Source organism: Panthera onca, chromosome X (assembly GCF_046562875.1).
Source record: "Panthera onca isolate mPanOnc1 chromosome X, mPanOnc1 haplotype 2, whole genome shotgun sequence".
In the NCBI taxonomy this organism is placed as follows: Eukaryota; Metazoa; Chordata; class Mammalia; order Carnivora; family Felidae; genus Panthera; species Panthera onca.
The window spans coordinates 119,424,760-119,439,603 of record NC_138357.1 but is presented as its reverse complement, the minus strand read 5'-3'; the positions used below and the strand labels follow the sequence as shown (position 1 = coordinate 119,439,603).

At 50.4% G+C, this 14,844-nt stretch overlaps 1 protein-coding gene across 3 annotated transcripts; it reads right to left on the bottom strand.

The window, feature by feature from the left end:
- Nucleotides 1-3,501: 3,501 nt before the first annotated feature.
- Nucleotides 3,502-14,810, bottom strand: TRAPPC2 (trafficking protein particle complex subunit 2). Of its 3 annotated transcripts, XM_081794194.1 has the most exons (6): nt 14,679-14,753; nt 12,178-12,245; nt 8,932-9,041; nt 6,359-6,502; nt 5,841-5,927; nt 3,502-4,605 (listed from the first exon to the last, which is right to left on the bottom strand). In XM_081794194.1, exons 3-6 carry the CDS (start codon nt 9,022-9,024, stop codon nt 4,507-4,509), a joined length of 423 nt encoding a protein of 140 aa, XP_081650320.1. In that variant the 5' UTR covers nt 9,025-9,041; nt 12,178-12,245; nt 14,679-14,753; the 3' UTR covers nt 3,502-4,506. The 3 variants fall into 3 exon arrangements, with proteins under 3 accessions (XP_081650320.1, XP_081650318.1, XP_081650319.1); XM_081794192.1 differs by lacking the exon at nt 12,178-12,245 and having other exon boundaries at nt 14,679-14,810; XM_081794193.1 differs by lacking the exon at nt 14,679-14,753 and having other exon boundaries at nt 12,109-12,196.
- Between the last annotated feature and the right edge of the window lie 34 nt (nt 14,811-14,844).

The following is a 14,844-nucleotide window of genomic DNA, read 5'->3' as shown; positions in this document are numbered from 1 at the left end:
ATCCTCAGACTTACTGATCGAGCGGCTCGCAGTCTTCCGTGGATAAAGTTCATATGCTGCGCCGTTGGTGCCTCTGCCGTCCTCCGGAGGCCAGCTCACCCGCTGGGGGTCATCAGGGGACCTGCCCGGGCGGGGCTGTCGTGCGCTACTCATTGGGAGCCACCGAAAAAGCGTTACCATCATCATTCAGTAAGCTAAGCTTTTGAAAGTCTAATTTCCTAACAAATTGGCTCTAAGCAAAACATTTTAACACGTTGAGTTTGGGGGGATAATGTTCTCAGGTCAGACAGAGTTGTAGTTTCTTTTTTTTATCTATAAAAAATGCATTCCCTCCCCCCGCCGCCCCGGGTGCCTGGGTGGCCTAGTCGGGTGGCCTAGTCGGTTAAGCGCCCTGATTTGGGCTCAGGTCACGGACTCCTGGTTCATGAGTTTGAACCCCACGTTGGGCTCTGTGCTGACAGCTCACAGCCTGAAGCCTGCTTTGGATTCTGTGTCTCCCTCTCTGTCCCTCCCTTGCTCCCACTCTGTCTCAAAAATAAACATTAAAAAAAAAAAAAAAAAGGTGTTCTTGAAAAACATCCTCCCCTCCCCAAACTAACCCTCCATTAAAAAACTAAGGAATCCACCATTAATAAATTAGTGCCTATGATACTTTCTTCCTTTTGTTTTTTCTCTGGGGGATTTGCTTTTTTTTTTTTTTTTTTTTTTTTTTTCTTCAGTTAAAAGTGTACCCGTTGTCTTGTGATTTGCTGTTTTCTCTCAGTATATGTGGATATATTTCCATTATACTACACCCACCTCATTTATCAGCTGTACAGAAACCATTCTCTATTGATATCTAGTATCTATCAATATCACTTGTTCAACATTGGGTATTAGGAGTAAGTTTTTTGTCCCTTTTTAAAAAGATTTTATTTTTAAGTAGTCTCTACTCCCAACGTGGGGCTTGAACTTATAACCCCAAGATCAAGAGTCGCATGCTCTACCGACTGAGCCCGCCAGGCACCCCTTGTTCATTTTTTGAATAGATGAGTCACGTGTGTCAGAATCATAAGGCATAAGGGTTTCAAAATCACAAGGCATAAGGGACAGAGATCTCTAACCTTGCCACCCAGTTCCTGTCCTTGGAGGCGGCACGTGTCAGTTTCTTGGGTATCAAGCTATTTAGTATGTGAGGAAAGCATATTGTTATTAGTTTGCTGGGGCTGCCATAACGAAATGCATTCTGGGTGGCCTAAACAGTGGGAATTTTTCTCACAGTTCTGGGGGCTACAAGTCCACGATCAAGGTGTTGGTAGGTTAAGTTTCTCCTAGTGTCTCCGTGGCTTGCAGATAACCTTACCCTGTGTGCAGTACTCTTTCCCCCCACACCCCCCATGTCTCTCTGTGCAAGTTTCCTCCTCTTACAAGGACACCGGTCAGATTGGATTTAGGGCCCACCCTAACGGGCTCATTTTAACTTGATCGCCTCTTACAGCGCCCCGTCTCCAAATACGGTCTCGTTCTGAGGGACTGAGGCTGCAACATACGAATTTTGAGGGGGACACAGTTCCCCCCATAATACATATATATGTGTGTAGGTATTTACATGGTGTATGGTTTTGATACTTGTAGAGGTTTTTAAAAAACTACAGCTTTTCTGTAACCTTTTTTGAGCAGAATATTCGGGGATTAGTTGGTCAAGGGGTCTAGAGCTGGGAAGCAAAAAATGGGCCAGGGAACAGATCTTCACGCGTGTGAAGACCGGCGGGTGGGAAGGGAGAGTAATTCAGTTTAACACCGTGACTTAAAGGGATCCGGGGGCTGCCCGACCGAGCACAGTACTGACATGTGACAACTAAGAGGAGGAACTAAACCTGACCCGATGTCTTCAGTCTTCAAACAGAAATAGAAGGAGCTGATGGTAAAGCTCTTTAACAAGGAGCAAAAGGCAGATCTGATTCGTTTGAAGGAAGGAAAAGGTCCTTTGATTGGTGTTGCTTAAACAAAGACGAGAAATACTGAAACGAGAGTTGGGGAACAAAGCAGCGGGTGACCCCGGCGGGGCAGGCGAGACGGCCGGGCGGCCGGACTGGTGGAAGCAGCTGCGGAGCCCCCAAGCGGGCGGCTGGGAGGGACTGTGCGCGCGGCCGGTCCGGGGAGGGGGGCCCGGTGGGGGCGGGCGGCGCTGCAGTGCCGCTGCTCGCCACACGGCGGCGGGCACCCGCGCTTCTGTGTCTTCTGGTGGGACGTCTTTGAGGCCGGTCATCGCTAGAGGGCAAAACGGAACCTGGAGAATGGGCAAATGGACGTTTGAAGCCGGTGTAGCAAACGCAGTGTGCGGTGTGGAGGCTGGACACGTACGATTGCGTCGATGGGGTAACGTTTTTGTCACCGCCTTGTGAAGACTTCCCTAGTTGAAGTTAAAATATCCTAGATGTTCATTTTTTTAAATTAATGTGAGCGAGGGCGCGGGGGAGGGGCAGAGAGAGAATCCCAAGCAGGCTCTGCACGGTCAGCACGGGGCCCCGATGTGGGGCTCGAACTCGTGAACCCGTGAGATCATGACCCGAGCCGAAATCGAGTCGGACGCTTAACCTACCGAGCGCCCCCCAGGCGCCCCTAGACGGTCCTCCTCTTGAGAAAACCTCGAGTTGGACATTTCTGTGGAAACGCGTGTTACGCTTTCCCTTCAGGATCGTGACCCCGCGACGCCACCTCTCTCACAATACCAGTGGCTCGTGGGCAGTGAGCGCGGGGAGGAAAGCGGCCCTTGTACCGTCAGGGGGCGCGGAGAAGTCCCCGCCGCGGCCGGCAAGCAGGAAGGGCCGCCGAGCCCCAGTGGACGCGCACGTCCGCGGGCCCGGGGAAGGACGGCCGGACGGCAGACTTGCGGGCTCCCTTCGGGGCGCCCTGGGAGCGCTCACACACGCGACAGGTCTAGTGCTGACCTCCTCTGCTCGGTAGGGCGCCACTCACGTCACCCGTGGCCGTTGTGTTCTGTTCCCGAGCCTTCAGCGTGACCTCCCCTCCCACCACACCTAAGCGCTGCCGGCTCCCCTGCCAGATGGCCTGCCCCTGCCCCGGGTCCCGGCGCCGCTTCTCTCCGCGCCTTCGAGGCCCACGTCCCCTCCCCTTCGAAGGCAGTCACGCGCACAGGCGGACACACCGGACTACGGTAACCCGCTCCCACGGGGCTCCCGCTCCTTGTCCCCAGCCCCGCCTCACAGCCTGGAGGGAAGGACCCTGTGTGCGGGGTGCCCCGCGAGCCCCTGCGGCCAAGGCGCCGCTCCCCTCCCCGCACGCTCCGGGCTAATTAAGGGCGCAGCAGGTCCCCACGGGCTCCGGCCGGCAGCCGGTCAGCGGGGTCCCCCCCGCTCCCACAGCTCCGCTCCCGCACCCGGTCCGAGGCGCTCCGAACTCTGCAAAATGGGTTAAGATACGGTTTGCGGACCTTCACTGGGGGAAAGAGGACCACAGCAGCAGCGGTGGCGGGTGAGCGGCGCTTACGAGACTCCACGCTCTCGGACAAACACCTTTATTGAAGAAACCAAAGAGACGGATGGGGCAAGCAATTACGGCACCAGCTTCACACAAGGGTATGAGACCAAACAGAAGTACTCGCCCAAGTTACTCGGGATGGAACACAATTCTGCCAGTGCTCGCCATCTGCACGGAACAGATGTGGTCACACTACTTGTATTTAAGTGGACATTTACCAGCTTACAGTAAGATCCCACTTATCGCAGCAGAGCTCTCCCCTCCCCCTTGGCGTACAGCCTAAAAAGCAAAGAATGCCAACGTTAACGCAATGTAAACGTTTCTTTGTTAACAGTTTGACAGATACAATTTGTTACTAGTCGAACTATCCACCGGTTCACTTAATCTTTAGTTTACCGTCTGAGGGAAAGGCAGTATGAGAACATAACCTGTTACTTTGGTCCCGGCCCCCCATTTTACAGACCCGGACCCGGGATTCTAGATGTATAGCACAATCACTATCCCCGGTCGTCGACCGAGGCAGGCGTGTGGCATCTGGCACCGTGAAAACCGCTCCGGCTTCCTGGGCAGCGCTACGTGTGCCGCCTGTGCGGTTTCGTAACAACATCTCTACACGTATGGAGGCCCATGTGCGTGCCGTCAGCTTCACTCCCTGCTGCAGAAGCTTAGCTTTAAATCTGTCTACCAAATCCTGACAATGACATTTGGTTCCGGATCGCGACATCAAGATCGAGCTATCTGAATGAGTCAAGTCAAAAGCTCATTCTTAATTTTTAGAATAAAGGTATTTTCAAGGTTATAAAGAGTTTATAAATAACACTGTTCCCAAGCAAATATCGATCGATTGACAATCGTTAAGAAACTGAATGTACTGTTTTGAAATATATAAGGATTTTCATTAGGTTTAGATAAATTTAGACCACAGGTAAAACTTTTCCAGGCTATTTACTCAAGTTACTTACAATGTACACATTCCTGAGAATACCCCATTGTAGTGACGTTGTTTATTTCCAAATTGTTCTGCATTCAACTTAAAAGGTGTTTCTTCCCAAGAAACTGAACTTTTCTGTCAAAGGCGCTCGATCGAATAGGAGAATTGGGTTCATAAAACGGATTCATCGCGAACTAGGAAAGACGAAGGCATCAGTGAGCTTGTCAAAGTAAAAAGGCTGACAAATCACAGATCTCTAGAAGGAAATTACTTTAACGTTTTAAATAAAATCATCAAAGACATCCCAAAACGAAAGTCTGAAGATCATGTTTTCAAGTTGCACGAAAACGTTCCATTGTTAACAGTAACACCCCCTTGGGGAAATTTTTGCCTTGGGGTTTTAGTTTTGAGGAGTACTTATGGCAAACTAATGGTGGTAGGATAAGTGTTGCCCATGGAAGCTAAACAAACTTTCAGGATTCACCCTGCGTCTGAAATACTGATCTTCTCACATTCATTATAAATATATGGATTAATCAGTAAGGCCCTTTGGCCATGAAACGAAAATCTACCATATGCTCACAGGTAAAGAAAAGAAGTTATACCACATTGCTATTATGTTACTCTCATGTAATTTCTTCAACAATCTGGTTTTCAATACTGTCCTTTAACACATGGCTAAGTGATCAGTTTCTCAAACAGTGTAGTGACTATATCATAATATATGGGAGAAAACTGTTAAATGGAATCACTAATAAGGAAAAGGAGTTAACCAGTTTTTCCAGCTTAAATCACTTGATGTTGTCCATCTTTATAAGAGGGCTAAAGATTCTTATCTGCTACTTCTCACTAGGAATATTAACTGTGCTGATATGCAAAAAAAAATCCTGTCGAAGTACAGAACACTTAAATTACTAAGAACATACTTCTGGCAGTGCAGTTTAACCACCGACGTCCTAGTAATATTTTATTTTTTCTAATTAAGCTTCAAGATAGGCGAGTGGCATCATTCTCCTTGAGTGACTGGTAAACTTCCCACCAGTTTATGATCTATATAGTCACTGCATTGTAACTTACTTGTAAAGCAGATGGAGAACATTTTAGATTAAAATTACGAAGCAATTTCCCTTATGCATGTAGCCTGCTTCCTTCCTTTTTAGGATTCCCTGATAAAATCAAAACTCTGTGCCAAAAGGGGGAAACTGAAACCAATTTAAAAATAACCAGCACGAGTTCTGTCCTAAGCACACGTTAGCCTGGCGGGGAAGACATGCCCGACAGGGGAGTTACCAAGGGCTACTTCTGACGGGGGCAGAGCTAGTCTGAGCTGGAAACCACCGTATATAAGGGAGTTGCTGCCACGGGCCAGTTTCCGGTCACAGTTGCAATCCCTTTCTACAATCGGATTTGAAAACAGAACACACCATACCTTTATGTATAAATCGTAGACATCGGTAAAGAAGTTCTTTATTCCATCTTCTTGCCTTATGTCATGAAGCATAATGAATCTCATATGTAAAATAATTAAGGCATAATCTTAGAAATGAAAAATGAAAAGTACTCAGGTGATAGGATACCCTTCCAATTAGTCACACGCACTGTATTATTCTGTGACGGAAAAGCAAAATACGTAAACTGGGTCTGAAGTTAGGTTTTATCTTAAAGAAAACATAATTTTTAAAGTTAGAAAATAACTATAAAATAAAGTAAAATCAACCATATCGTTCAGATTAACCTTAGTTTTATAGGAGACTTGGTTTTAAAATTATCCGTTAAACAAAATGTGGGGTTTTTTTCCTGTTAAAAAAAATAAAAGTAGCCCCCTAAATGGCAATTTCTACCCGACACTCTGAAGTCCCCAGACTCGTAGTCTGGCATCGAGGTCCCATGTTGTTCTAGTTCGTCACCCCAACCTTTGGAGACCTTCGTTACAAAGGTAAGGATATGACCTGCAGTGACAAACGCTGAAACAAACCACTCGTTGAACTTGTCCACGGTTTTCAAGTACATGTTGTTCGACAGCCACATGTTCTCGTCCACGAGGTCGAGAGCAGCATGAGCTATGAACTGGTTCAGGTGACGATGATCATCCTAGACGAAAGTGTGAGTAGCAGCAGATTAATATTTGCAGACAGCATCGAGAACGCCACCATCTCATTCTGTAAATTCTACGCAGTTTTCGGGGGTGGGGGAGCATTTTCTGCTTTTACTTCATTTATTACTGTCATGGGACTTACAAAAGATCTTAAGTGTTTTCATCTCACAGTCTGCTTTTTAATTTGGTAGCTAAAAGTCAACGAGTAGGAACAGCCAACCCACTAATAAATGGAATGTGCTCAACAAATTATACAGATTATTTTTCTAATTCTGCAAGAAAGAAGTTACCAAATTCAGTAACCACTGAAGCATGTGAAGAAAGAGGAGGTTAAAAAGAAAAAAAAAGACATTCACATCTTTTTAGAGGAAGACGCGAAAAAATACGTAAGTGGTTATGGATAAAGGAGGGCAGTTTAGGTAGGCTGGAGCCGAGGAGGTGGAGAGCTAGAGGTGACCTTGGCTTGGGTCTCAGGGTCAGCGGGGGGCGGGGGACACAGGGCAAGCGCAGGGACACGAGACAGCTGAGGTGGGGCTCTCGAAGGCCTGGCACAGGCCTCTTTCAGGCGGACGGAGCTCACGTGACAGGGGACCCGGGAGCGGCGGGAGGCCACGCTCCGCCTCGGCTGTGAGCCGGCACCTGTCTCAGCGGCAGGACACGGTCCCGTCAGAGCGGAGCGTCCTTCACGTGGGCTTCACTGGGAGAGGCGGGACTGTCCCACCACAGTGCGGAGCGGGAATTCTCAACCTGGAATGGTCTTACTCCCGTGGAATTCTCTATTTCCAGATAGATTTTTCAAAGCACACTTCTTATGGGCTGAACTGAATTCTTATGCCGAAGTCCTACCCCCCGTCCCCGGTACCTCAGAACGTGGCCTTATTTGGAAAGAGGGTCACTGCAGACGTGGTCGGCATGCTAGGGCACGACAGCCCCTAACCCGGGATCCCTGGTGCCTTTCTAAAACAGGCAGTTTAGAGACAGACGCGCGCGTGGGGAGCAGGCCGCCACAAGCCCAGGGGCTACGGAAGCTAGGAGAGGGGCCTGGAACAGGCCTTCCCTGGCACGTTCGGAGGGCGCTGGCCCTGCCCCCGCCTCGTGCTCGGACCCGCGAGGCCGCGAGCTTCGGTCACTCTAGGCTGCCCGGTCCGCGGTGCTCGGTCGGGTGGGCCCTGGGAGAGGCACCTTAATATGACCTGCTTGCTGAGGATGCGGTTCCTGGACCGGGCTGGGGGAGGGCCGCCAGTTGCCTCGGGATCCCCCGCGCAGCCAGGCAGGTTTACCTCGCGCACGTCACCGTGACGAAGTGAATTTACTCCTTAGAGAAAGAGATTATTTGGTGTCCGGCTTACCGCCGTGTTTCCCTCACTTTACGTGGATGACCAGTCACGAGGTCAGAAGAAAAACGCAGAACTGCCTCAAGAAGGTGAGTGGTAACAGAAGGGCTAAGGTCAAGTCACGCCACAAAGTGTTTTTACGTGCCCGAGAAACCACATAAGCAGCCCTGTGCCACAGGGCAACCGTTGTACGGAGACACCCCGACACAGAGTCGTAATGAGCCGCGCGCTCACGTGGATGTGGGAAAATACTGGGGCGACAGAGCACCTGGCAGAGAACACAAATTCCTACGCATTTGAGTGGCAAGATTTAAGTAGCTGAAAAGCATCATACGCTGGACATCACGCGTTACGATTCATTTCAAAACTCAGTTCTTGTCTTGAAGGACGTGAAAGCTTATTCTGGAAGCTGGGAGAGACACAGCATAACCTGCCGGCAGTTCACCAGCAACACAGACGAGTACAGAGAGACGGGAGGCCCCCAGGGATTCTGCAGACCCTACGTTTACTCTGAACGGCAACAAGGAAGTCGGGTGGCGTCGCCGGGGAGGACGGCATGCGGGCACCCAGTCAGTGGGTGGTGCAGAAGGTCCCTGCAAACCGCGCCAGTCTCAGGGGCAGCGGGGGGACACGGAGGCAAGGGTCCTTCAACCCTCCCAGGTGTAAATGGACCTGCCGCGTAGGTCCTGATGGAAATGGCACTTGGGCGGAATGCGCTTCCGTGGCATTTCCGGTCAGTAGCAACTGTTCCTCCAGCCCCACAGCAGCTGGAAGTGTGTTTCTACGCGCTCACGGAGCAGCTTTTCAGAACGGGGGGGCACGGGGAAGCACGCGTCAGAGAAGAGACCCAGGGCCTCCTGCTCGTCCGTGCCAAGGGTGTGCTGAATGTAAGGGTGAGTCGACGACTCAGAGGACGGTCCCTCGGTGGCTTCTATCACCCTGTGGGACTGGGGAGCAAGCCTCATGTAACCGTGGTGGATTCCAGCTACCTCCCGGGTCCAGACCTCCCCCGGCTGTAAAATCACACCACACCCTTATAATTGCAACAGCATAAATCACGCTTACGAAATTGTTTATGTTTCCTTACGCACTTTGGATTCTGCTTTTCCAGCTGGCAAAAACTCCATTTCAAAAACTGGATTATCATGGTGGCCAACAATTACAAAGTAGAAGCTTCCAGACATTGTCTTCAATATAGCTCCTAATTAAATGAAAATAACACACACTTTTAGTACTCCATACTGAAAACCAAAAAGGTTTAACAAGAAGTCTAGAATTCAATTTTTTCCTTAAACTTGACATTGCAGCAGGGACCACAAAGCTTGTCGTGCTTTCCACTCTACTGCCATAGACATTTGGCTTTTGGACTATACAGATTACATGCCTGGGATATGTCCTGTAGAAGCCAGTACTTGAGTTTTCACAGGGAACCTGGAAGACCGCTGATACCAAATCATAACAACAACATCCTCGTGACCCGAGAGTTTAGAATATTCAGAGTAAGCTGGGCCAAACTTGGACTGGACCAGTTAGCATTATTAGCACGAACAATGGGAAAAACGAATAAAGGGTGATTTTGTCCTCTTCCTACCTGAAGTATGTATACTACAAATCTAAGTCTCTGCAAATACAGGAGCCTAGGATATGCCTCCTCCTCCGGCAATATTCATAAGAAAGGAAGACATGGGGCCCCCGGCTGGCTCAGTCCACGGAGCGTGCAACTCCCGATGCTGTGTAATCCTCAAGGTCCCTCTAAGGGATCCATCATCGTTCTGTTTCTTCCACCAGAAGGAAACGGACATTGGGAGGTTAAGGTCCATGCCTGTGGTCACATCATCAGTAAGTGGCAGAGCGAGACCTGAACCTAGCTTTGTCTGATTCCAGAGACCCTGTGCTAAAAATACATACAGAAATCCTTCCGCCCATCTGTCCGTCCATGCAGATTTTGATGATGCTAAAAGCCACAGAAGCACGGATCCTCCCCTGCGACTGCTTCCCCCCTGACCTTGTCTTCATTTTATTTCTTCAGCAAACCTGTTAATCCTAGTTCTAAGACTTCTTAATGCCTCAGATGTCTTTCCTTTTGGATTATGATTTCTTCCATCTTTTCTAGAATATAAAATTGTGTCTTCCTTTGTTTTTTTTTCTTTTTTTTAAGATTTTATTTTTAAATAATCTCTATACCCAACCTGGGGCTTGAACTCACCACCCCAACATCGGGGGTGCGAAGCACCAGGCACAACAACATCTGGCTCACGGGAGGTGCTCAGCAAATGTGATCTAGAACAGCATGGAGGAGCGTACGCACATGGAGGTGTGTGGACCCTTACGGCCTCCACACGGGGCAGCAATCTGGTTACCTGAGAGTATACAGTCTCACGGAGTGTACGGTGACACATGTCAGAGCCCGGGGCTCATCGAGCCACACTGGGACTCCTGCTCATTCACAGAGAACATCAGAACACCTGAAACGTATTTCCTAACCAGTACAACCTTTGTTAAGGAAATCGAGGGACAGCTGGCACTTCTACCTCTGGATTTGGAAGGCCCACGACTGGAAGACAAAGCAGATGGGAACATTCTTTGGGCACGATGAGGCCAAGAGGACTTCAAACGTTATTTGGGGCAGGTGTTGGCACACCACAGCCCGCAGGCCAAATCTGGCCTTGTCCACCCTTTCGTTACGGTCTAAGGCTGCCTTTGCCCGACAACAGAACGGCAGAGTGGGGCAGCTCCGACAGAGACCATCCGACCCTTTACAGAAAAGTCTGAGGGGGAAGATGAGAAAAAGGCCCAAACGGTAAAACTGAGTAACAAACACAAGCAGGAATGCTATAAAAGCTACGCAGAACCAGGAGAATCAGCAGTGATTCTCAAAAGAAAGAAATTCTCAAGGGGAAGGGGGATGGGAGCTGGAAATGTCAACAAAGTCGACAATGATCTCATTAATTGCAATAGGTTTCACGGCTAGAGTGTGCCAAGGGAAGGGCTTAATTCGTTCGGTACGAACACTTAAGCAGCAGCAGCACACTATACACGTAGAAGGAAGCTAAGCCTCATTCCTATACCTGCAGAGTGTCAGTACAGGGTGAGGATAAACAGAAAGGGGACCGAAGGAACCATAACCACATAAAGGTTATGTCACAAACCGTCCCGCTGGGCAGAACTTGAACTGCCAAGAATTTCACAGCAGCTGAAGGAGTACTGTAATTACCGGATTCTATGGGGAAAAACTGGAAGGTTACTCCTTTAGTATTTGAGGCTTATTATGCCCAGGTGGTAGGCAAAAGGGAGACGCACTTTAGAATTCTGTGCTGATACACTCAAGTTTCGGGGGGGGGGGGGCCGGCGGCGGGGTGGATGTTTTATGTTTGCACCGTCCGATGTGGTAGCCGCTGGTGGCTACTGTGTCTGCAAGACTGAATCTGGAACTTCATTTAATTTTCATTAATTGAAAAGGCCACATGTGGTTAGTGGCTTCTGTATTGGACGGTGCAGCTCTAGAACAGTGATTTGAAACGTTTTTAAAGCTTCCAACCTCTTCAACCTTCCCTCCATCCGCAAAGCAAGTATTACTTAGAGCTACAGTATGTAATACAAATAAAGCAACTGCCGTGTGTGTGTGTGTGTATGTGTCTGCTCGATTTTCCCATCACCCAAAACAGGGGCCCTTCAAGCATCTCCAAGGACGACTAGGTCTCGGGGTGTGGAGGAAATGGCTACACGGAACTTGGCAACGGATTAAACTGGGGAACTGAGGAAGCAGCAAGAACCAAGGATGTTCCCAAATGCCTGCCTGAGATGATCAAGCAGAATATCAAGATGAGTCGATTCGCCAAGAAAGGAAATAGGAAAGGGAAAAAAGAGGGATGAAACGAACACGTCGCTTCTAAACATGTGGTGGCAGGCAGAACAGCACGCCCCGCGGTGTCCACATCCTAGTCTCGAAAATCTTCGAGTGCTAACGTACGGGCAGAGGGGAATGAAAGCTGCAGGTGGAACTGAGGGCGCTCGTCAGCTGACTTCAAGATCGGGAAAGGAGCCTGCACGAGCCAAGTGGGCCCAATATAATTACCACGCTCTTTAAAAGTGGAAGAGAGAGGCCCACGCGCAAAGTCAGAAGGAGGGTCACAAAGACGCCACGCTGGCGGGGGCTGAAGATAGAAGAAAGAGCCGGGAGCCAAGGAACGCGCGCGGCCTCGAGAAGTTGGAAAGCACAAAGAGAGCCACGCTTCCTGCTCCAGAGGGGAGCACGGCCCTGCGGATACCTGGATTCCAGCCCGGGGAGGCCCGTGCTGGGTTTCTAGGCTGCTACGGAACTGGAAGAATAAATTCACGTTGGCGAAGCCGCTCAACTGGGGAGGATTTGTTCAGGAGCAGAAAACAGCCGTCGAGGCTGAAAAACCTGCAGGAATGAAAAAAAGGAAATACTTGAAGTACTAGCAGAAGGTAGGTGCGTTCTATGGGGAGACTGAGGACGGAGGGAGTTCGCTTACCACGGGAGGAAGCTTTCAAAGCACTGTAGGAAAGGCCCAAGGGAGGGGAATGAGGGGCCGGGGTGCGGCAAGGGGAAGCTACTTAGGCAGCTGGGGGACGATGACGTAGAGAACGGAGGCTGTGTCTGTCTCCCAGCACCCATCCCTCACGCCTGCAGGGGAGCCCGGCACGTAGGAAGGGCTCCACGCCTGCAGGGGGGGAGCTGCGCGGGTAGGGACAACAGCTGCGAGCGGTCGGGCAAAGCTGAAAACACGAGAACGAGAGGCAGGCCGGGATTAACTAGCCTCGACGCAGCAAAGAATCTCCTGAATGTTCTAGTGCTGAGCCCCTCCTGGTCCTAGAGGCCTAATAGAAGTCTGTGATGAAATAACTGCACCTTTGTATGAAGCTGAAGTTGAGGCGCTCGTGAAGAAACCCTCCATGACCAGAGACTGGACTCTCCCTGGGGTGTGAACAGCAGCCGTCACTGATGGCTATGCTGACCTGAGCTGCTTCGGAGACGGACAACTAAAATTAATGTAGTGATAACAAAAAGCTCCGCACTACCTTGAACGGAGAGAGGGTGTCTACGTGATGGAAGAACTAGGGCGATGATGGGGCGCCTGGCTGGCTCGGCCGGAGGAGCGACTCTTCATCTCAAGGTTGTGAGTTCAAGTCCCAAGCTAGGTGTACAGCTTATCTAAACCTTAGTGCCCCCTCCCACGCCTTTCTTTTTAACTTTTCTTTTTTTTAACGTTCATTTTTTTTGAGAGACCGCATGAGTGGGGTGGGGGGGGGAGGGGCAGAGAGCGGGAGACAAAATCCGAAGCAGGCTCTGGGCTGTTAGCACAGAGCCCAATGTGGGGCTCAAACCCACGGACCGTGAGATCATGACCTGAGCCGAAGTCGGACACACAACCGACTGAGCCACCCGGGGGCCCCCAGCCCTTTTTTAATATAAAAATGAGACCACAAATCTGTGAGGCTGGCATCAGAAGGGCAGAAGCACAAAACGAATGGAAATGTGTCCGGTTAGAAAAACAAAAGTCACCTTACACTACCATCAGGAAAACGGAAGAAAGGTCACCTGGTACAGAAGTAACAAGATGCAGGTCTGCTGAATCAGCATGATTTTCAACCTGTGTGTGTGTGTGTGTGTGTGTGTGTGTGTGTGTCTGTCTGTCTGTCTGTCTCTAGAATGTGCCTGCACGCAGGGGAGGGGCACAGAGAAAACGTTAGGCAAGCTCCACACCCTGCGCAAAGCCCGACCTCTGGCATGGGGCTAGAGCTCAAGACCCTGGGATGATGAGCTGCACCTAAATCCAGAGTCAGTAGCTTAACTGACTGAGCCACTTGGGCGCCCCCCAAAGCATGTTTTTTGTTTTTTTTTAAAGAGGCTGCCGGGTGGCTCAGTCGGTTAAGCCTCTGACTCTTGACTTTGGCTCAGATCACAATCCCGTGGTTTCATGGGATCGGGCTCTGCTGACCGTGCGGAGCCTGCTTGGAATTTTTGTCTCCCTCTCTCAGCTCCTCCCCACTAGTGCAGTCTTCCTCTAAAAACTTAACTCTGAACTGGGTTGGAAGGAATGCTCGGGAAAGAGCTAGTGCAGGAACAGAGGATGTTTAAGCTGGGGGGGGGGGGGGGAGTGAGAAAGAGCAGGATCTTACCATCAAATAGAATATATGCCATCTCAAAGCAAAGATTTGACTAGGGATGGCAAATTGGCCCCTGCTGGTGCGGCTCTCATTAACCAGTAGTGAGTGCCAGGACCTGGTGCTGATTTAACATGGAGACAAAGTTCTAGCACGAAAGCTAGCTGTGATCGATGATCCACATCTTCTGGGGTTTGGGAAAGGGCAGTACGCTACGAGAGTGCCACGTACTTAACTCTGGACTAAACACCTCTTTCAAATCGCTCCGGAGGCCGAGTCTTGGGCTGCTCCTTTGAGGCCAAGTGGAAACTCCTTTGGGTCAATGTTACTAAGCACTTTCCAACAATTAAAATAGAACTACCAGGCTGCCTTTGAGAGGACTAAACCCTTCCTCTCACAGGACAGGGCCCACGATGAATTTTCCAGCTCCAAACGACAACCGTACCCTCGTAAACAAAACCAAATCCGATTAGCTGAATGACCTACAAAAAGGCAAGATGAAGCCAAGCTCCTGAGCTGGCCGACGCCTGCAGGCCGAAACGCGATGTGCCCTGGCCGGGCGGCCTGTGATAAGCTCAGCCGCCCCGGGGCTGACCAGATCCGTCCCGGCTGCCCGCGGGCGGGGTGGAGGGACCAGGCCAAGACCCGCGTCACGCGGGCCCCGAAACGTCCTTGGGAGCTCCCGCCCCCTACTTACTCCATCCCCTACCTGCTGGGAGAAGCTGACGACGGAAACCGCCACTCCGCTCCTGCCGCAGACCCGCGCTCGGCAGCCTCTATGGGAACTCCCTAGGCAATGCTCGCGAGACTGTGCGGTTGAGGTCTCACGAGAAGTGGGAGGGACTTCCGGCCAGAGGACCGCGCCGCAACGCGCG